This window comes from Helianthus annuus, chromosome 13 (genome assembly GCF_002127325.2).
Source record: "Helianthus annuus cultivar XRQ/B chromosome 13, HanXRQr2.0-SUNRISE, whole genome shotgun sequence".
NCBI classification, from domain to species: Eukaryota; Viridiplantae; Streptophyta; class Magnoliopsida; order Asterales; family Asteraceae; genus Helianthus; species Helianthus annuus.
The window spans coordinates 166333043-166353804 of NC_035445.2; the positions used below are offsets into that span (position 1 = coordinate 166333043).

The 20762-nt window shown below is 37.4% G+C and overlaps 3 protein-coding genes across 4 annotated transcripts; 1 reads left to right on the forward strand and 2 right to left on the reverse strand.

The window, feature by feature from the left end:
* Positions 1-488: 488 nt before the first annotated feature.
* Positions 489-10863, forward strand: LOC110900248 (polygalacturonate 4-alpha-galacturonosyltransferase). Of its 2 annotated transcripts, XM_022147156.1 has the most exons (10): positions 489-552; positions 2238-2399; positions 2818-2852; positions 3361-3420; positions 3516-3653; positions 3747-3848; positions 5704-6038; positions 7053-7410; positions 8708-9286; positions 10370-10863. In XM_022147156.1, exons 2-10 carry the CDS (start codon positions 2243-2245, stop codon positions 10640-10642), a joined length of 2037 nt encoding a protein of 678 aa, XP_022002848.1. In that variant the 5' UTR covers positions 489-552; positions 2238-2242; the 3' UTR covers positions 10643-10863. The 2 variants fall into 2 exon arrangements, with proteins under 2 accessions (XP_022002848.1, XP_035837632.1); XM_035981739.1 differs by lacking the exon at positions 489-552 and having other exon boundaries at positions 2263-2399; positions 3354-3420.
* Positions 10864-16592: 5729 nt separating this feature from the next.
* Positions 16593-19853, reverse strand: LOC110902303 (putative disease resistance RPP13-like protein 1). Its single transcript, XM_035982457.1, has 3 exons — positions 17467-19853; positions 16762-17406; positions 16593-16608 (listed from the first exon to the last, which is right to left on the reverse strand). The coding sequence occupies exons 1-3, from the start codon at positions 19851-19853 to the stop codon at positions 16593-16595; spliced, it is 3048 nt and encodes a 1015-aa protein (XP_035838350.1).
* A 192-nt stretch (positions 19854-20045) lies between these two features.
* LOC110900247 (putative disease resistance RPP13-like protein 1) lies at positions 20046-20762 on the reverse strand. The gene has a single exon (XM_022147155.2). The coding sequence runs from the start codon at positions 20760-20762 to the stop codon at positions 20046-20048; it is 717 nt and encodes a 238-aa protein (XP_022002847.1).

Consider the following 20762-nt stretch of genomic DNA (forward strand, 5'->3'; position numbering starts at 1 on the left):
AAGAACAAAATTGTATTCACTGTTGCAGATCTCAGTTTCTACATCTCAGTTTCACTCGCAATTGACAGTTTCTAGTAAAACGACATCGTTTTGATACTTGAAACATCTTGTGTTTCTTTAACTTCAATTCGTTAATGCAATGTGATGAAATTAGTTGTTTTAGGTCGAGAACTGATTGTAATTTAGTTCAATTTGATTCAATTGTGTCGTGTTTTGAGTGTTTTTCAAATTAATGTGTTCAAATTGTCAATGTAATGTGATAAAATTAGGGTTTTAGTTACGGAAATGCTACTCTTTCTGGTAATTTGATTCAGTTTTGTTCAGTTTGGTTCAATTTTGTTGTGTTTTGAATGCATGCATTGATTTTAAGAACAAAATTGTATTCACTGTTGCAGATCTCAGTTTCTGCATCTCAATTTCACTCGCAATTGATAGTTTCTAGTAAAACGACATCGTTTTGGTACTTGAAACATCTTGTGTTTCTTTAACTTCAATTCTCCATTGTAATGTGATATTGTTAGGGTTTTAGTTCGAGAACTGATACTCTATCAGGTAATTCGATTCAATTTGCTTCAATTTGGTTCAATTTGATTCAATTTGATTCAATTTGATTCAATTGTGTCGTGTTTTGAGTGTTTTTCAACTTGATGTGTTCAATTTGTCAGTGTAATGTGATAAAATTAGGGTTTTAGTTCCAGAAATGCTACTCTTTAATTTGATTCGGTTTTGTTCAATTTGATTCAATTTTGTTGTGTTTTGAATGCATGCATTGATTTTAAGAACAAAATTGTATTCATTGTTGCAGATCTCAGTTTCTACATCTCAATTTCACTCGCAATTGATAGTTTCTAGTAAAACGACATCGTTTTGATACTTGAAACATCTTGTGTTTCTTTAACTTCAATTCGTCAATGCAATGTAATGGAATAAGTTGTTTTAGGTCGAGAACTGATTGTAATTCAGTTCATTTTGATTCAATTGTGTCGTGTTTTGAGTGTTTTTCAACTTAATGTGTTCAATTTGTCAATGTAATGTGATAAAATTAGGGTTTTAGTTCCAGAAATGCTACTCTTTCTGATAATTTGATTCAGTTTTGTTCAATTTGATTCAATTTTGTTGTGTTTTGAATGCATGCATTGATTTTAAGAACAAAATTATATTCACTGTTGCAGATCTTAGTTTCTACATCTCAATTTCACTCGCAATTGACGGTGTCTAATAAAACGACATCGTTTTGATACTTGAAACATCTTGTGTTTCTTTAACTTTAATTCGTCAATGCAATGTGATAAAATTAGTTTTTAAGTTCGAGAACCGATTGTAATTCAGTTCAATTTGATTCAATTTGGCTCAATAGTGTTGTGTTTTGAATGTATGTATTGATTTTAAGAACAAAATTATGTTCACTGTTGCCGATCTCAGTTTCTACATCTCTATTTTCACTCGCAATTCACAGTTTCCAGTAAAACGACGTCGTTTCGATACTTGAAACATCTTGTGTTTAGTTCGCCTATGTAATGTGATAAAATTAGGGTTTTAGTTCGAGAGGTGGTACTCGTTTGCTTGATCTTACTTTTTGTTTGGTACTTTGATTCAATTGTTTTGTGTTTTGAGTGTTTTTCAACTTTGTAGGTTTAATTCACCATTGTAATTTGATAAAATCAACTCTTTCACTTGATCTTCCTCTCATCCTGGTAGATGTATTCAATTTGATTAATTTCTGTTATGTTTTTAGTGTTTTTCCACTTTATGTGTTCAATTCGCAAATGTAATTTGGTAATACTAGGGTTTTAGTTCGAGTAGTGATATTGGTTTACTTGATCTCTCTATCTGTTGGGTAATTTGGTTCAATTTGATCAAATTTGATTCAATTGTGTTGTGTTTTGAATAACGTTAAAAGAGGGGGATGGTTAATCATGCATCATGTGGTGGCGTTGATAGCCGAAATACAAGGGAATACATGCACTAATCGGTCTTTGTCTTAGTTGCTGAGTGTTATGTGCCTCGTGTCCAAGGCTTGATGCAAAACTACTATCGAGCCGGGGGTCTCACTGGAAGCAGCCTCTCTATTCCTACAGGGTAGAGGCAAGGTTGTCACATCTTACCCTCCTCAGACCCTACCTTAGCTTTGCTATTGGTGGGATTTACTGAGTATAATGATGATGATGTGTTGTGTTGTGTTTTGAATGTATGCATTGATTTAAGAACAATTTTTGATGATTTGCATTATTTTGCAGGGGATATGGCGACAACGGCGTTTAAGAGGGGGAATTCAATGACAGGTGGCCGGAGGAACAGCGGTGGAAGTGGATCGTGGATGTCAATTGTGGTTATTATGTTGCTTTTAGTTCTTGCTCCCGTTGGTTACTTCTTTGGGAGTGGGATGTATACTTCAATTGGTTAGTGATTTGATGTGATTTTGTTGAAATGTGCTTGTTAGGACCTATGGTTAGGGTTTTAGTAAATGAAGCCTTGTTTGGTTTATATTTGTGTTGGATGAGTTGGTTTTGGGGGGTGTTTGGATGTGGTTATAAATTTTTCATTGAAAACAACTTATTTCGCTTTTAAGGGTAACGCTGTAGTTTTGAATCCATGAAGAATGATTGGTTTGACGTAAGCAATCTCAACCTGTTTATTGAAAACGACTAATTTCACCATAAAGTAAGCCGATAAGCATAAGCACTTCTATTCATCCACTTATTCAGACACTCAAAAGTGCTTGTTAGCTTTTAGAATATGCAATTAGTAAGATGCAATTAGTAAGATAACTGGTTGGATAAGTAATCCCGAACACCCACTAGCTTTATGCGTATTGAGATGTAAATGATTTATCAACTAGCATCAGCAAGCAAGTACTATTCTTTCTCAATTATATTATTTATATTTGATAATAAGAGTAAAATGCCATTTTCATCCTTGAGGTTTGGCCAGTTTTGCGACTTTCGTCCAAAGGTTTGATTTTCAGCATCTGGATCCAAAAGGTTTGAAATCTTGCCATTTTCATCAGGCTCGTTAACTCCATCCATTTTTTCTCCATTAAGTCAAAGGTATTTCCATCTTTTATTGTTAACTTAAAGGGCAATTCGGTCTTTTCCCTTTATGTAAAAAGACCGAATACCTCTGAAAAAGACCGAATTGCCCTTTAAGTTAACCAAAAGGACGGAAATACCTTTGACTAAACGGAGAAAAATGGATGTAGTTAACGAGCCGGATGAAAATAGCAAGATTTTAAACCTTTTGGATCTAGATGCTGAAAAACAAACCTTTAGACGAAAGTTGCAAAACTGGCCAAACCCCAGGGATGAAAATGACATTTTACTCTTGATAATAATTTGATACTTACTTTGAGCAAGAGTGCAGGACGTAGATTGGAGAGCAAAGCTGGCTTTTCAACACATTCGGTCTCCTTTTTCGAAAAGGGTATGCTTCTAAAGTGTAATAATGTTCATCCATCAATTGTTATTCAATCATTCAATGTAATCTCATATTTTCTTTTGTTACTATATATAATTTAGGTTATTGATGTCATCAAGGCAAGCACAGATGATTTAGGACCTTTGAGTCTTGATTCATTTCGAAAAAACAACCTATCAGCTTCTTGGAAATTCACCGAGCAAGACCATGTGATCAATAGTACTTCCAGTCCCGCTGAGGTTAGTATAAACTATAAAGTTATAACAATAGGCTTTGAATGCTTATGATTTTTTGGCTGTGCAAAAAAAAATTGATCCTGTTTTTTCTACTAGATAACGGAAGGTACTAGAAAATGGACCCCAACAGGTAAACTGGAGAAAATTCTAGATGGTCATTCTCAATCCGTTGATACGCTTGAAAAGCTAGCGAGGAGGGTAATATTTCAATCTGAAGTCCTTAAAGGATTAGGGCTGCAAACGAACCGAACGAACATGAAGAAGATCTTGTTCATGTTCGTTTGTTAAGAAATATATGTGTTCATGAATTGTTCGTTCATGACCACTTACCAAGCGAGATTTTATGTTCGTGTTCGTTTGTTAAGGAAATGAACTTGTTCGTGTTCGTTTGTTAATTTTAGGCAACGGACGAAAATGGACGTTCATGAACACAAATGGAAACAAACGAACACAAACAAGCGTTCGTGAACAAAATATATGATACACCGACACTTATTATATATTTTATTGGTCGGAATTTTGAAGTATTCAAATAAAATATTGTAGGTCCCTCTTGGAGGATCGAGAACAAACCTAAACCTTGTTATACTAACCCACTAGCGAGTGCGGAATCCAAGCTAACAAGCAAACCGGGATGATGCAAGAACAAACACAAACACACAAAGGTTCACCGATTAACACCACTGTATTAATACGTATGAAGGTTTCCGGTTACAAGCACAATGTTTACAATCAGTTTGCAAACTCTCTAAGTGTGTGTGTGTGTTTTCAGCAGAGTTTGCAAACTGACACACTGACACTGACGTGACAGGTTGGTGAAAAAGGTGATAGGTTGGTGAAGTACTTTTGGCAGAAAGGATATGGTCTGCCAACAACTTTTCACCAAAAATTTTGACTTTCAAAAAGTTTACCAAAATAAGCAACCTTATCCAGAAAGACCGGTGACCGGAACGCACCGGAAATATGGCCGGAAAAATCAAAGTCACTTAAAAACAAATTTTCAAGTTACCCAACCCAAACTTGAACACTCCCGATAGGTTTAGTACACGTTTTCAGTTCAAAGATGCAAGAAAAACTCCAAAAACGGGTGCTAAACCAAGTGTCCAACCACACCAAAGAACTCGAACAACCCGGTTTTAAACAAGGTAAAGAGCGAGGCTCTGATACCACTTGTAGGTCCCTCTTGGAGGATCGAGAACAAACCTAAACCTTGTTATACTAACCCACTAGCGAGTGCGGAATCCAAGCTAGCAAGCAAACCGGGATGATGCAAGAACAAACACAAACACACAAAGGTTCACCGATTAACACCACTGTATTAATACGTATGAAGGTTTCCGGTTACATGCACAATGTTTACAATCAGTTTGCAAACTCTCTAAGTGTGTGTGTGTGTGTTTTCAGCAGAGTTCTGTCTAACTCTCTATGTGTACATCTATCTTTCACACTACACTGCATGGGTATATATATACCCATACACAGCAGGCCTCATCGAAGGATCCGATAGATGGTCCGAAGGATCATCTATCGATGACAATGTGTTCGAATGATCAGCATGGACCTCGAAGGATCATCCTTCGAGGTCTAACAGTCGAACCATATCTTTCGATTACCTCGAGCACCTCGAATGATCATCAGTATCCTTCGAGGCTATCCTTCGATACAGACCAGTACATTACAAACAGATTGGCCAAGTCAAACTAGGAGGATAGTTGACTTGGTCAACTTACAGACTAACTCTGGACATCGTTTACATACAGACCGAATACAGACAAAGTACAGACACAAGTGCACCAACAAATATAAAAACTAAAAACACTAATTAACTATCGAACACAATCGAACATAAATGAACTAACGCGGCCTCTGTTCATGTCCGTTCATTTAACTAAACGAACAAAATTTCTTGTTCGTGTTCGTTTGTCCAATAAAGGAACAGACACAAACGAACTTCCCACCGAATGGTTACATTTGGTTTGTTTGCAGCCCCATAGTAACATATACGGTATACCCTTTATGAGATGATTAAATTTACTCTTTTTTACCATTGTAGAAACTGAGAGATAAAAGACGCGAAAATCGAGCGGCTGATTTAGTGAAAAACGACAACAATGTCATCATAAAGCTTGAAAACGCGGCCATCGAGCGGTCAAAGTCGGTTGACTCTGCTGTTCTTGGGAAGTACAGTATTTGGAGAAAAGAGAACGATAACGAGAACATTGACACAACTATACGATTGGTCCGGGATCAAATGATTATGGCTAGGGTTTATATGAGCATTGCAACAATGAAAAACAAGACACAATTAGCACATGAACTGCAAAGTCAACTTAAAGAAAGTCAACGTGCTTTAGGAGATGCTACTGCTGATGCTGATCTTAATCACAGGTGCCTATTATTGCAAGGATGAACTTTAGTTATATGTTATTAATAATTGGTCAAACTAATAAAATAAAGTTTTTTAGCTCACACAAAAATTAATCAATACATACTCTTTACAGATTTGATTCAGTATTTTTATTCGATGTTGTTTGGATTTGTTTTTTAAACTTATTAGCTCACACAATTGTTAGTTTTTAATGTTTGGATCAACAAATTTGGCTCTTTCTTATTTTTAATAAGTTTTAGTAATGTACACGGATGGTCCATGTGGTTTACGAAAATTTAAAATACATAGATGGTCCCTGTGGTTTGCACTTGTAACACATTTAGTCCCCATATTTTTTCCAAAAGTACATGGATGGTTCTTGTGGTTTGCACTTTGTAACACATTTAGTCCCTAACTTGGACATGCTAAAACCTTTAGATTTGTTGGTTGGGGGCTAAATGCGTTACAAAATGCCAACCACAGGGACCATCCGTGTACTTTTGGAAAGCTAGAGACCAAATCCAAAATTTTGGTAAACCACAGGGACCTTCGTGTACTTTACACATTATATTAAGTATTTATCATACTACAATAGAAATTGACAAAAAGAAAAGTGTTGGCATGTTGGTCCTACTTTATCCATTTTGACCATTTACCTATGCAGTTAATGCGGTTAAAAGGATATCGGTCAAAGACCGATATTTGAGATATAGGTTATTGCGGTGGGATATCGGTAATTTTAATATCATGCAGAATTTATATATATATTTACAACTTGCAAAACACTAACAATTTTAGCAAGTAGGAACTCATTAAGACTTAAAACACTAATAGCAGCAATAAGAAGAAAGGTACTGATATGGGGAAAATCGGTGATGTATCGGTCAATATCACCGATAATACCAGTGCCGATATTTTGACCGATATATCGGTGATATATCACCAATATTAACTGCATAGCAACCCATCTGACCCCCTATTTTGCCATCTATAGCACAATTTCAAGTGTGTTTTGTTGATGAAAATATTCTTAGTGTTGCGGAGAAAATCAAAGCTATGGGTCAACTACTGTCTAAAGCTAAAGAACAGCTATATGATTGTAAGTTAGTCACGGGGAAGCTGAGAGCTATGCTACAGTCAGCAGATGAACAAGTTCGTAGCTTGAAGAAACAGAGCATGTTTTTGAGTCAAATCGCTGCCAAAACAATCCCAAACGGTATTCATTGCTTATCCTTGCGGCTAACAATCGATTATTATCTTCTTCCGTTGGAGAAACGCGTATTCCCAAGGAGGGAGAATCTTGAGAATCCAGATCTCTATCATTATGCTCTGTTCTCTGATAATGTCTTGGCTGCATCGGTGGTTGTGAATTCGACTATCAAGAATGCTAAGGTATTTATATATTTATGTATCTTTTTTTCTTTCGAGTAAAATGCCATTTCGTCCCTGAGGTTTGGCCATTTTTGTGACTTTCGTCCAAAGGTTTGTTTTTTCGCATCTGGATCTAAAAGGGTTGAAATCTTGCCATTCTCATCCGGCTTGTTAACTCCACTCATTTTTCTTCGTTAAGTCAGAGGTATCTTTATCTTTTTTTCTCCGTTAAGGGTATTTTGAATACTTGTACATTATGCAAAATGCTTGTACATAAAGTGAAAAAGACTGAATTGCTCTTTAAGTTAAGAAAAAAGATGGAAATACCCTTGACTTAACGGAGAAAAATGGATAGAGTTAACGAGCCGGATGAAAATGACAAGATTTCAAACCTTTTGAATCCAGATTTGGAAAAACAAACCTTTGGACGAAAGTCGCTAAACTGGCCAAACCTCAGGGACAAAAATGGCATTTTACTCTTTTTTTTTTAAATTTATAAGCATCATATATCATGGCATACGTTGTGTCTACGCATAGCAATAAACTGTTTCAACCTAACAATGGGTTGTCATCTATAAACCAGTACAAAGATTTGCAATATCAGTTACTTGTTTTTACAATTAATCTTGATTCTTGAACGTCCTGTCAAACATAAATACTTCGCAGATTGTGAACGATAATATTTTGATTGCCTACAGTCCAAGTAAGCATCAAGCATATGTCAAAACATGCCTTTTGTCTGGGCCAGGTTGCATTGACTTGCAAGTTTTGTGAATAGAGTTCACTTTGATTGGTCACTTGGCTTTATTTTGAGTTTTCCCCTTATACTATTAATAATATACGCTTTTAACCCATTTAATTTGTATTTATTATGATTTTCTTCAATTACTCGCGTTCGTTAATTAAAAAAAACTGAATACAATTGTGTTCATCTTTTTATTCTCGACATTGCTATATAAGTTTTATCGAAAACACAGTTGTATTCGAAATATAGTTTTTTTTTTTCCGTAGCACAGGCTATACTATATGAGTGCTGATAACGCGACAAACCAAACTGATTTCAACCGAACAGTATCGGTACCGATATTTACTTACGGAACCTGTGCCGATGTTCATTTTTATGGTTTTTGATCAATGTAAAATACGTGTCGAAATCATTTTGGGCTTATAGCAATTTTATTTTTTTGGTTTTCTCTTTCGGTTGTCATAACGAGTTTGTTCATTTGCAAAAACTACGTTAAGTATAATTTTTTTAAATTTAATTTGGAGGCTGTAAGATTTTTAATGGTTCTAATGATCTTATTTATATCTAATACAGGAACCAGAGAAACATGTTTTTCATCTGGTCTCCGATAAATTAAATTTCGGAGCAATGAACATGTGGTTTTTACTTAATCCACCTGGCAAGGCTACAATCCATGTGGAAAATGTCGACGAATTCAAATGGCTAAACTCATCCTACTGTCCGGTTCTTCGACAACTCGAATCCGCCGCAATGAAAGAATACTATTTCAAATCAGATCATCAAACAACCGGTTCATCAAATTTAAAATACCGAAACCCGAAGTATCTTTCAATGTTGAATCACCTTCGGTTTTATCTCCCTCAAGTTTATCCCAAATTGAACAAAATTCTTTTTCTGGATGATGATATTGTGGTTCAAAAAGACTTAACGGGGTTATGGAAGGTCGATCTGAATGGGAAAGTGAACGGTGCGGTTGAAACGTGTGGAGAAAGCTTTCATCGTTTTGATAAGTATTTGAATTTCTCGAATCCTCATATTGCGAGAAATTTTGACCCGAATGCGTGTGGATGGGCTTACGGGATGAATATGTTTGATCTTGATGTGTGGAAGAAGAAAGATATAACTGGTATTTACCACAAATGGCAAAATATGGTAAGATTTTTACAGTAGTAATTTTTTTTTTTTTTAATCTCTAGATTCTTATTACATGTAGGCCTGTAAATGAACCGAACTTTTATGAACTGTTCGTGAACTTGTTCGACGGGAAGTTTGTTTATGTTTGTTTGTTTATATAATAAACGAACGAACATGAACACAATTTTGTGTTGATTTAATTTAAGGAAGAGTAAAGTACACGGATGGTCCCTGTGGTTAACCAAAATTTTGGATTTAGTCCTTAGCTTTTTTAAAGTACACGGATGGTCCCTGTGGTTTGCACTTTGTAACACATTTAGTCCCCAACTTTTGCCAAAAGTACACAGATGGTCCCAATATGTTGCAAATTGCAAACCACAAACGTACTGTAAAAAACTCTGGACTAAATCCAAAATTTTGGATAACCACAGGGACCATCATGTACTTTACTCTTTAAGGAATGAACATGAACACACGTTTTGTTCGTTCATTTATGTTCAAGAACGTCCGTTTATGTTCGTTTCAGTTTAAATACATAAGTAGTTATATTTATATGAATATTAAACACAAAAGGAACTTTCTAACTACTTATATAAGTATAATTAATTAGTAATTGGGTTTTCTAGTAATAAAAATGGGTTTGCAATGGAAGTTATCTTAATTTATCACTAATTCATATAAAAACATACTTTATGTTCGTTTATGTTTAGTCAATTATGTTTATTTTTTTCATTTATGTTTGTTCATTTGTGTTGTCTATTGTTTGTTAAATTATGTTTGTTTATGTTCGTTTACGTTCTTGAACTGTTTGTTTATGTTTTAAATGAACGAACATAAACAAACACGAACATGCCCATTTTCTTGATAAATGAACATGAACAAAAAATGTGTTAGATTAAATGTTCATGTTCATGTTCGGTTAAATGTGTTGGATTAAATGCTCGTGTTCATGTTCGGTTAAAGTTAAGTGAACGAACATGAATACGCTTTTCTTTGTGTCCGTTAGGTTCATTTACATTCCCACATGCTTGTCATCAATACAATCTGGGCTCAATATATTTCATTAACTGTTAGATAATTTACTGATTGTGTTGTTATCAGAATGAAGATTGGGTTTTATGGAAGCTCGGGACGTTGCCACCTGGACTAATGACATTTTACGGGCTAACACATCCACTCGACAAGTCATGGCATGTACTCGGTCTCGGGTACAACCCGAGCATTGATAAAAGGGATATTGAGAAAGCAGCTGTGATTCACTATAACGGAAACATGAAACCGTGGCTAGAGTTGGCAATGACAAAGTACCGTTCATATTGGGTCAAATACATAAAGTTTGACCACCCGTATGTTCGGGGTTGCAAACTAGGCTAATGAGAAGATTTTTATTATCAAAAAGTCATTCCATTCTATTCTTTGTTATAGCTCATATTGGTGTTATAGTTCCCGTGTATTTGTGTATGCAACTTGCTTGGAATAGGTGTCGAAGATAATAGTTTGGATGTATCTTGTGTTGGTTTCGTTACTTTCGTAGGAGGAAGGTTTAATTGTAAAGGACTTGGATGTGTATATCTACCTTCGTTCTTCTGAAAGAATCAGGTGTTCTTTTTGTTTGTGTTCATTCATTTCTCATACGTATGGCCTGCGCTTCTTCTGATTCTTTTGTTTGTGTTCTTTCGGGTTGCATCCTTGCAGTTCTTTCGAGTCTTTGTATTTTTCTTGTCATCCTCTAGGAAGGTCAAAGAGTCTGGTTTTGAAAAGTGGGAGGTCGATGTCGATCCGAGGCGTTTGCAGTCATAACGGAACCCTAAATCAGTAGCAAACTAATCTAATTTGGTCAGAATCGAAAGTTAAAGCAGAAGTCAAACTTCGCAACTTTCGGTTGCAAACCGATCCTAAAATTGGAATTACGAGCCGAACATGTTTACACTTGTTTTAATAATTATTACTGTTGGTGCACTTGTGTCTGTACTTTGTCTGTATTCGGTCTGTATTTAAACGATGTCCTAAGTCTGTCCGTTGACTAAGTCAACCATCCTCCTGATTGACTTGGTCAAACAGTTTGAAAGATGATAGTCTGTCTCGAAGGATAGCCTCGAAGGATACCATTGATCCTTCGAGGTGCTCGAAAGATATGGTTCGAGCATTAGACATCGAAGGATGATCCTTCGATGTCTATGCTAATCATTCGAGCTCCTTGTGATCGACAGATGATCCTTCGGACCATCTATCATATCCTTCGAGCAGACCAGCTGTGTATGGGTATATATATCCATGCAGTGTGTTAGTGTTAGAGGTGCACACATAGAGAGTTAGAGAAACTCTGCAGAAAAACACACACACTTAGAGAGTTTGCAAACTGATTGTAAACATTGTGCTTGTAACCGAATCCTTCATACGTATTAATACAGTGGTGTTAATCGGTGAATCTTGTGTTGTTGTGTTTGTCTTGCATCTTCCCGGTTTGCTTGCTAGCTTGGATTCCGCACTCGCTAGTGGGTTTGTATAACAAGGTTTAGGTTTGTTCTCGATCCTCCGAGAGGGACCTACAAGTGGTATCAGAGCCTCGCTCTTTACCTTGTTTAAAACCGGGTTATTCAAGATCTTTGGTGTGTTTGAACACTTGGTTTAGCACCCGTTTTTGGTAGTTTTCTGCAGAAAAACGCGTTCTAAACCTCTCGGGAGTGTTCAGGGTCGGTTTGGGTAACATAAAATTTGTTTTTGTGAAACTTTGATTTTTCCGGCCATTTTCCGATCATATCTCCGGTGACAGGTTCTGGATAAGGTGTTGCCATTTTTGGTAAACTTTTTGAAAGTCAAATAGTTGGTAGAAAAGTTGTCAGCCTGCCATCCTTTTTGCCGAAAGTTGGTACACCAAACTGTCACCTTTTTCACCAACCCGTCACCTTTTTCAGTTGTGTCAGAAGGATTCGAAGGATATCCTTCGACATCGAAAGATCATCTTTCGATCAAGAAGGCTCGAAAGATAATCATCTTTCGACCCATCCTTCGAAGTCAAAGATCTATCCTTCGAACCAGAGAATCTTTTCGAAAGTTGGTTGTCCGAAAGATAAGGATCCATCTCGAAAGATAAGGATCTTTCATTGTGAATCTTTCGAGATCAGAATTCGAAAGATAAAGATCTTTCGAACTGTGAATCTTTCGTAAGAATTAGTCGAAAGATAAGGATCCTTCGTGGTGAATCTTTCGAAGACCTTGCTCGAAACTCAACAGTAATCTTTCGATCACTGTTGATCCTTCGAACAAGTCTTGATCTTTCGATCAGATTGTATCTTTCAATTGTTATCTGTTTATTGTTAACAGTTTGTGGTGTGTAGGGTATTTGTTAACTTTTGATCAAGATGAGTTGCACAAGTCCTTGGGATTGGAGCTTGAACTCACAATCTAGTCAAGAATTAACGACTGCTGATGCTTGGGCTAAGAGCATGTTTCCTTCGCCATCTATCAGTCCAAGTCAATGGGCCTTGGTTTCCAATCAAAGTCAAAGCCTTCAAAATCTTCTTATTAGTGAAAGTGAAACGGGCAGCAACAATCGTCCTCCAAAGCTAAACCATATGAACGATTTTCCATCATGGAAAAACCGATTTCACACGTATGTTCAAGGGCAAAGCACCGATCTTTGGACGTGTTTTATCAATCCTTTTAATACAGCTCTTGAGGTTGCTGCGTCGACTTCAGAAGGTTATGCAAACATGCTTGAGCCTGACAAGAAGTCTTATGAATTGGAGAAGAAGGCTTTTGCAACACTTACACAAGCGCTCAATAAAGATATTTATCATCAGTTCTCTTACTGCAAGAACACGAAGACATTGTGGGATGCCTTGGTTGCTCGAGGAGAAGGCAATGCAGCTACGAGAAAGTCTCGTCATGACTTGTTGAAGAAAGAGTTTGACTCGTTTCAGTTTTTGGAAAACGAGACTCTAAATGATATGACAACACGTTTCTATCATCTGATCAGTGAAATGTGTGCTTATGGGGTTATTGCTACTCAACAAGACATGGTGAACAAGTTTGCTGACGCGTTACCTCCAAAGTGGAGTTCTTTCATTGAGTTGTTGAAGCACACAGGAACTCTAGATACAGTTAATATCTATGAGTTCATTCAGAAACTGGAACATAAGAATGAGGAAGAAATCAGGAAAGCAAGGCGAGCTCCAGTTCCTCAAAACACAGAAATGTATCTTCCAGGCTTCGACGTCTTAGCGAAATCTGCTGCTGCTCAGCAACCGAAGCTACAAACTGCTTTCGTGTCCAACACAAGTTCTATCCCGTTTCCTCAATCAAATCCTGCTCCGGGTTTTGATCCAAGATCTTACATTCCAGTTCCATCACAGCCACCAGTTCAACCACAACAACAGCAAGCTCATTTTACAAGCAATTCTCAACCTCATAATCCTAACACTGTTCGTGTTGACACTTCAAATCTTTCCCAAGTCAGTATTGAAGTTGCTAAGGAGCATGTGGAGCTGATCAATACTATGGTCAGTGCATACTGCGGTTTAGTCGCGGGACAGATTGGAAACATCAACATGACACATGAAGATTATCAACAGATTGACAAAGATGAAATGGAGTTGATGGATATTAAGTGGGCGTTTGCTAGTGCGGTGAGAAGGGCCAAAGACTTTATGGCACGTACTGGTAGAACTTCGTTGGAAGGGAAGAAAGATACAAAGTATGGGTTTGATATTAATGCCGTTACATGCTTTAATTGTGGCGAGAAAGGGCACTTCAAACGTGAGTGCACTCGGCCAACAAAACAAGGCAATCACAACCCATTCAGAAACCAGGATAGAAGAATTGTGGCCGTCAACAACAACCAAAACCAGTCTGGACCGTCAAATACCAATCGGGCTTTGACAGTTCAAGGTGATGAAGGATGTGACTGGTCTGTGCAGTTTGGTGACGGTGATCAAAGAAGTGGAACAGCGCTTATGGCTAAAATCATCAATCAAAAGTCATCCGAAAGTGATGATAGTTCTAGTTATTCTGGGAGTTCGGATGAAGAAGGCTCTGTTTCTGGAGATAATCAATCTGAGTCTGAGGTTGAGGTGAAGGAGGAATCAAGTTCTGATATTCAGGAGTTATTGAATGAAGCTGATGAGCTGAAATGTCAGAAATCAATTCTGATTAGAAAGGCTGCTACTGCATCAAAGGAAATGGAGAAGTTCTTTTCTGAAGATGGAGCTTTTTCTTTTCAGACAGCCTTTATGGCAAATGTCTCAGTCTCTTCAAGTCAGGTAAATGCTGAAACTCCTACTGTTGTTGATTGTAAATCATGTGAGTATATGAGGAGTGAATGCGAGAGGGTGAAGCTTGAATGTGACACAATTCATAGTCACAATCAAAATTTAGTTGTTGAAATGGCTAAATGCAAAGAGGCAAATATGGCGTTAACAAGAAACGAAAAAGAGTTTAAAACTAAACTTGAAGACTTACAGAAAAGTGTTTCAGAAGTTAACAAAGTGGTTTACCATAAACAAGTTAGCATAAATGAATATATAAATCTTGTTGAGGAAACCAAGAAACAATTAGCCATTGCCAAATGTGAGCATGATGCGATCAAACAGAAATTGGATAGTTATTCAAACTCCCGATTTGTGCTTGATCACATCATTGATGTTCAACAACTGAAGGGAGATCAAAAGGGCATTGGATATAAAAAATGCCCACCCCCTTTGAGACAAAACTTTACCCCACCACCTGATGAAGAAGATATGCCACAGTATGAACCCAGTGTGCCTCTTGATTATGAGGAATTTTCTACTGGCCTAGGGTTCAAACCGGACAACACTTCAAGTACATCCACACCGAAGCCAGATGCTTCACCATCCATGAAGCAAAGTCCTCCAGTTATCGAGGACTATGAGTCATCGGATGATGAACCAGAAGTGGATGTAAGTAAACAGGATAAATCACTTAACGAGATGAAAGGAGTAGTCATTCCCATTGAGAATCACATCCTGTGTGATCCTGACACTCCTGCTGTTTCATCAGGCGAGAAACAAGTGATAGATCCTGTCAAGGTTGAAGAGAAACCTGTGTCTACCGTTAAAAGCAGTAATGTGTTGTACACATTGATTGGAGATAATAAAATCTACTCAGATCACGTTTTTCCAATTAAAAATGTTAATCAATCTTTGATCGATAAAGTCTTTGAAGACAACACAAACAAATTTTTAGGAAAAACACTTCCGGGAATTGTGGTAACACAATGTGATCCAATTCCTAAGGATAAGATTAGGAAACAATTTGGTAATCAAAAATCTCCAACCACTCAACAACCAACTGCTTCTAAGGGTAAACAACAACAACGAGCTTCAAAGCCAAAGGCTAAAGTTGAATCAAAAAGAGCTCGTTACATGAAGAAAGGAAAAGATGTTAAATTTGTAGAATCAAAAGGTACAGATAAAATTGAGACTTTTGAAAACAAATCAAACACTGATTTTGTACAACATGTCAAGATTTTGAAACGTAACAGTGATAACAATTACACTCAACACTCAAACGGGTGTGATGAGAAAGCAAGTACCTCAGGTTCTACAGGTTCAATATCTGGTAGTCGATCAAGTTCTCCTAAATCTGTTGAAAGAAGAACTTGCTTCAAATGTGGAGAAATTGGGCACATTATCAGAAACTGCCCAAATGCTCCAAAGAAGAAATTGGTTGAAAAAGCTCCACCTGAAACAACCCATCCCCAACGTCGTTCAGTTTCACCTAAAAATGATAAAAGAACTATTAAAGAACAAGAAACTAAACAGTGACGTAAGAACATAAGTTACTTTCCCTGAAAATTCACACCTTGAGAATTTTCTCTGTTCTTGAATTTGACCTGGTCAACTGTGAATGTTACATCACCCAGAAGATCCTTTAGGATATGTGACTGCAAAAGTTTAGTTGTAATATATAAGTTATTCACAGACTTCATATCAAGTATTAATACAACTAATCAAATTAGCTATGTTTTTCTTTATCATAACTCCGCAGTAAACAAAATGCAGATCTAAACTCTGATTTGTATCTTCAACTTGTGAATCAGATTCAACTTTGTAATCGAGACTCGAAGTAACTTCAGTCAAATTTCAATAATTCCACAAACCACACCAAAACCATAACTAAAGTCAACTCACATCCATTGGATAAACTAGCAACCAAAAAACAAAATTAACCGTACAATCACATAAATCAACTGATTAATAACTTAAAATCCCACCCTATCAATCTACAAAAGCCAGATCAACAAAAATCACAAACAAAACAATAACAATAATAATAATAATAATAATTCATTGGCAAGTTTAACTCATGAAAAGTGATAACTGATTTCAACATATAAATTAATGTCATCGTTAAAATTCAATTTTAGGTTTTGAGCAACAAATCCTATTCCAACAAAAATAAAAACACGCACATGATGTCTGAGAATACCAGTTTATCATATGGAAATCAGAGGGTATTTAATAAACAAGTACCTGCGGTCCATGTAGATGCAGGGGATATGAGAGATGAGTGGCCAGTAGTGGGAGCCTCTTCCTTCACACCTTTCTTTCAATTTTGGGCATTCGTCAATTATCAAACTCAAAAGTGAAGGTAACAGCGTCTCTGGTAGATCGTTCACCTTTGGGCAAAACCAAATAATGAGATGTTGAAGGGATGTGAGGTGTTGGAGTCCAGTTGAAAGTGATTCCAGATTATCAAAACTCCATATGCTAAGATTAGTAAGAGAAGAAGGGAAAAGGTGGGACAATTGACTGAAATTCCTCACATCAGGTTCATTAAATAATCTTAGGTGAACAAGGGAAGCTGGAAAATTCTGATAGCCCCATTCTGAGATGGGCTTTTTCGACCCCCCTATATCAAGATAACACAAATTGGGAGGCCAAAGCCCACGAGGAAAGGAAGCATCAATCATTGGACAATATCTGATAGTCATATGTTTTAACATGGTGAGATTGGATAGCTGAAGGTCAGGAAATGACTCCAGATTTTCACAACTTTCTATCCTCCAACTGATTAGATTTGGTAGCTGCAGGTCACCAAATGCCTTCATGTTTTTACAACCTTCTATCCCCAGATCTGTGAGATTTGGCAGATGGAGGTTAGGAAATGACTCTATGCTTTCACAACCAAATATTTTCAAAGAGGTGAGATTTGATAGCTCAAGGTCAGAAAATGACCCTATGCTTTTACAGCCTTGTATATACAACGAGGTGAGATTTGATAGCTGATGAAGATCAGAAAATAACTCCATGTTTTCACAATAACTTATTGACAAAGAGGTGAGGTGAGTGGAGTTACTCAATTGATTTATTGATTTTAGATTTCCACAACCCCATATATCTATAGTAAGTGACTTGAGATTCTGCCCTCCTCCACCTGTTGTTGTTGTTGCTCTTGGGAAGGAGACATCTCTAACTGAACTACACCACTTGATCACCAAACTCTCAATGCTATTTGGACAACACAAACGCTCCATACTTTCACATGAATCTATAACCAACATCCTAAGAGATGATAGGAGGTTGCTACCAATGTTATCCTCATCCTCCTCTTTCTCTCCTAAACTCACCAAATTTTTACATCTCCATACCTTCAATTCCTTTAAATTTACAAGAACTTTACTTGCCTCTGCATCTGATTCCCATAGGTATCTTATCTCATCACATTTTCGTATGCATAGCTCTTCAACCGCCCAGAAATTCACTATGACACCTCTCCACACCTCATCCGTAAGCCCTAAAATTGATTCTATTTCCAATTTAGTGGTTGATGAAGCTGCTTGAACCAGACTTCTCAGCACACTTTCACTACATCCCTCTATCCTCAAAACTCTTAGTGAAGGTAATGCTTCAAGTGAGACATCAATCAAATCGGGACATTTGATTATTTGAAGCTCTCGAAGGCGTGGAAACATTACCTCGCTATTGGTTGACCATGCCTTCCAACTAGACATATCTTCAAACCTTAGAATTTCAAGTGAAGGGAAGGTTACATCAGTACTCCTACTTAACTCCAAACTGATGACTTTAACATCATCCATTCCTTGAATCAACAACTCCTTAAGTGAAGGTAACCGCCCAAGCAGCGGTAGAGATGTACATTTTCTACAACCCCGTAGGGACACATGAACCAATTGATGAAAAGTGGGATCCCCGACCCAACATGGAAACTCTACTCCCCCGTAATACTCAACTTCAAAATGTTTCAACGTATCAGTGTGTGGCTTGAGCTCAGCAAGAACCTCCTTCTCAAGTGATCCTCTCTGTGAATCATTACCCCATTTCATCTTTAACTTAGTAAGCCTTTTTTGAGATACGTTTGCCTCCCTTGCATGCATTGGGATTTGCACTTTCTGCAATCCTTCAATGGAAAGTTCCCCACGTAAATTCTCTAATCCCTTAAGCTTGGTTATTGCAAAGTCACCGTCTCCTCCAACGATGACCTTGGGGAGAGTTTGTAGGTTTTTTAACTCACCAATTCCCAAGGGCAGCTTCTTCAAATGCGGAGTATCCCTGATGTCAAAATGCCTCAATTTTTTGAGCTTTAGGAAGCTTTTAGGCAATGTACTCAAGCTCTCACAACCAAAAACGATCAATGTTTGTAAATTGTAAAGATTACCAACATTCTCAGGTAACTTTGAGATATTTGTTCGAGACAAATTAAGATACCTCAAGTGGTTCAAACTACAGATGGCATCCGGCACCTCACTTATGTTAAAACGCCTCAAAGAAAGAACCCGTAACAGTGGTAGCTGAGGAAGTAAGTCAACCAAAATTTTATTGGATATGTAAAGCGTGTTCCAGCTTTGTTCTACCCCAACATATACAGCTAACAGGGTTCTCAAACTTCTTGCTCTTTGAAATGCCTCAAACTTCTGGAAACCTACATAGCGCTCACGCATAAATGACATATGTCGGTACTTGGCTAAAGCTTCCATTGCCATCTCCGTCTGATTTTCAAACCTTAAAAAATATTCTCCAGCAACAAATGCAGCCAAATCGTTCATGAGATCATGCATCACAAAAAACGATTCACCATTAGGTGCGGGTTGAAAAAAGGACCTTGATAGCAATTTCTCAAAATATTCCTGGCCCAACCGTTCTGGTGACTTGTCTGCAGTTGACTCGTTCAGATACCCTTCAGCTATCCATAATAATATCAACTCCTCCTTGTCAAACATAAAGTCCTTTGGGAACAAAGAGCAATATGCAAACAAGCGCTTCAAATCAACAGAGAGATCATGGTAGCTTAGCCTTAGGGCTGGAACAATTGCATCAGCATTTTCTAAATCCCATATCTCACTTTTCAACACGTCATCCCATTCTTCTCCCTCGGTTTTTGTTCTGAGTAATCTTCCAATTGCCTTTAAAGCTAAAGGCAAAGCACCACACTTTTTCACGATACCTTTAGCTTGTGGTTTAAGTGTTTCATGCGAATCAAAGTTATCTACATCTAATGCATGTAGAGCTAACAAAGACAAAGCATCTTCATGCGACAAACTCTCGAGATTGTCTACATGATTAAAGCCTATCTTTTTTAGCAGATCCTGCTGGTGCGTTGTCATAATTACCCTACTTCCAGCAGCCCCAGAATGAAATGGACGCACTAGTATTTCCCAATCATCATAGTTTTGATTCCACACATCATCAAGTACTAGTAGAAATCGTTTGTCCTTAAATTGCTCTCTAAGAGCAATTTGAAGCTGATTTACATCTTTGAACTGTTTGTTTTCTGTAGCCACACATTCAAAGATGGTTTAACTTATTTTGAATACATCAAACTCATCGGAAACACAAACCCAAGCCATGAGTTCAAAGTGATCCTTCACCCGCGTATCGTTATAAAATATTCTAGCCAGAGTGGTCTTTCCCACTCCACCCAAACCAACTATGGGTAAGATACTAAACTTTTCCTTAGATGATTCACCTACTAACAGCTGGTTGAGCAATCTCTTTTTCTCACCTTCTCGCCCAACAACATTAGATTCTAGCAAAGAGGTTTCGTTTCTTCTACTAGTATTTTTTGGCTTTTCCTCTTTCACAATCAAACCTAGATCAGCCTTTTGTTTTTCTAAATATCGTAACCGGGTGGTAATACTGTCTAACTTGGGACTCAGCCTATGACTTAGTGAGAACTTTGTGCAGCAAGTTGGGATGAGCTTTCTTACCATACTGGTGCTTGCTTCTGATTCCGGGGTCAGCTCACGATGCATAGCTTCAGTAGCCACATCATCGAGCACGTCATCGATATCGTAAGCCAAATGTTGGAGACTATTGAGCCATAGTCTGACAGATTCATCAGTTATTTCCTTGTCTGAAGCATCGTTAAGCAGAGCTTGGATCTGGGACAACGTGCTCCCCAGTTGCTTGAGCTCTGAGTGAATATTCTTGGAACGAGCATATTTCTTGAAGGCTTCATCGGCTAGCTTCTCAAAAATGACTTTGACGAGGGCAGCAGCAGCAGCTTCAGCCAT

Coding starts and splice junctions, on each gene's coding strand:
- LOC110902303 (XM_035982457.1), bottom strand. CDS start 19,853: ATGACAACGCACCAGCAGGATCTGCTAAAAAAGATAGGCTTTAATCAT. Junction 17,407..17,466: donor CAAGGCTGTAAAAGCATAGG/GTCATTTTCTGA, acceptor TGGTTGTGAAAG/CATAGAGTCATTTCCTAACC.
- LOC110900248 (XM_022147156.1), top strand. CDS start 2,243: ATGGCGACAACGGCGTTTAAGAGGGGGAATTCAATGACAGGTGGCCGG. Junction 2,400..2,817: donor TGGGATGTATACTTCAATTG/GTTAGTGATTTG, acceptor ATGCGTATTGAG/ATGTAAATGATTTATCAACT. Junction 3,654..3,746: donor GTACTTCCAGTCCCGCTGAG/GTTAGTATAAAC, acceptor TTTTTCTACTAG/ATAACGGAAGGTACTAGAAA.
- LOC110900247 (XM_022147155.2), bottom strand. CDS start 20,762: ATGGCTGAAGCTGCTGCTGCTGCCCTCGTCAAAGTCATTTTTGAGAAG.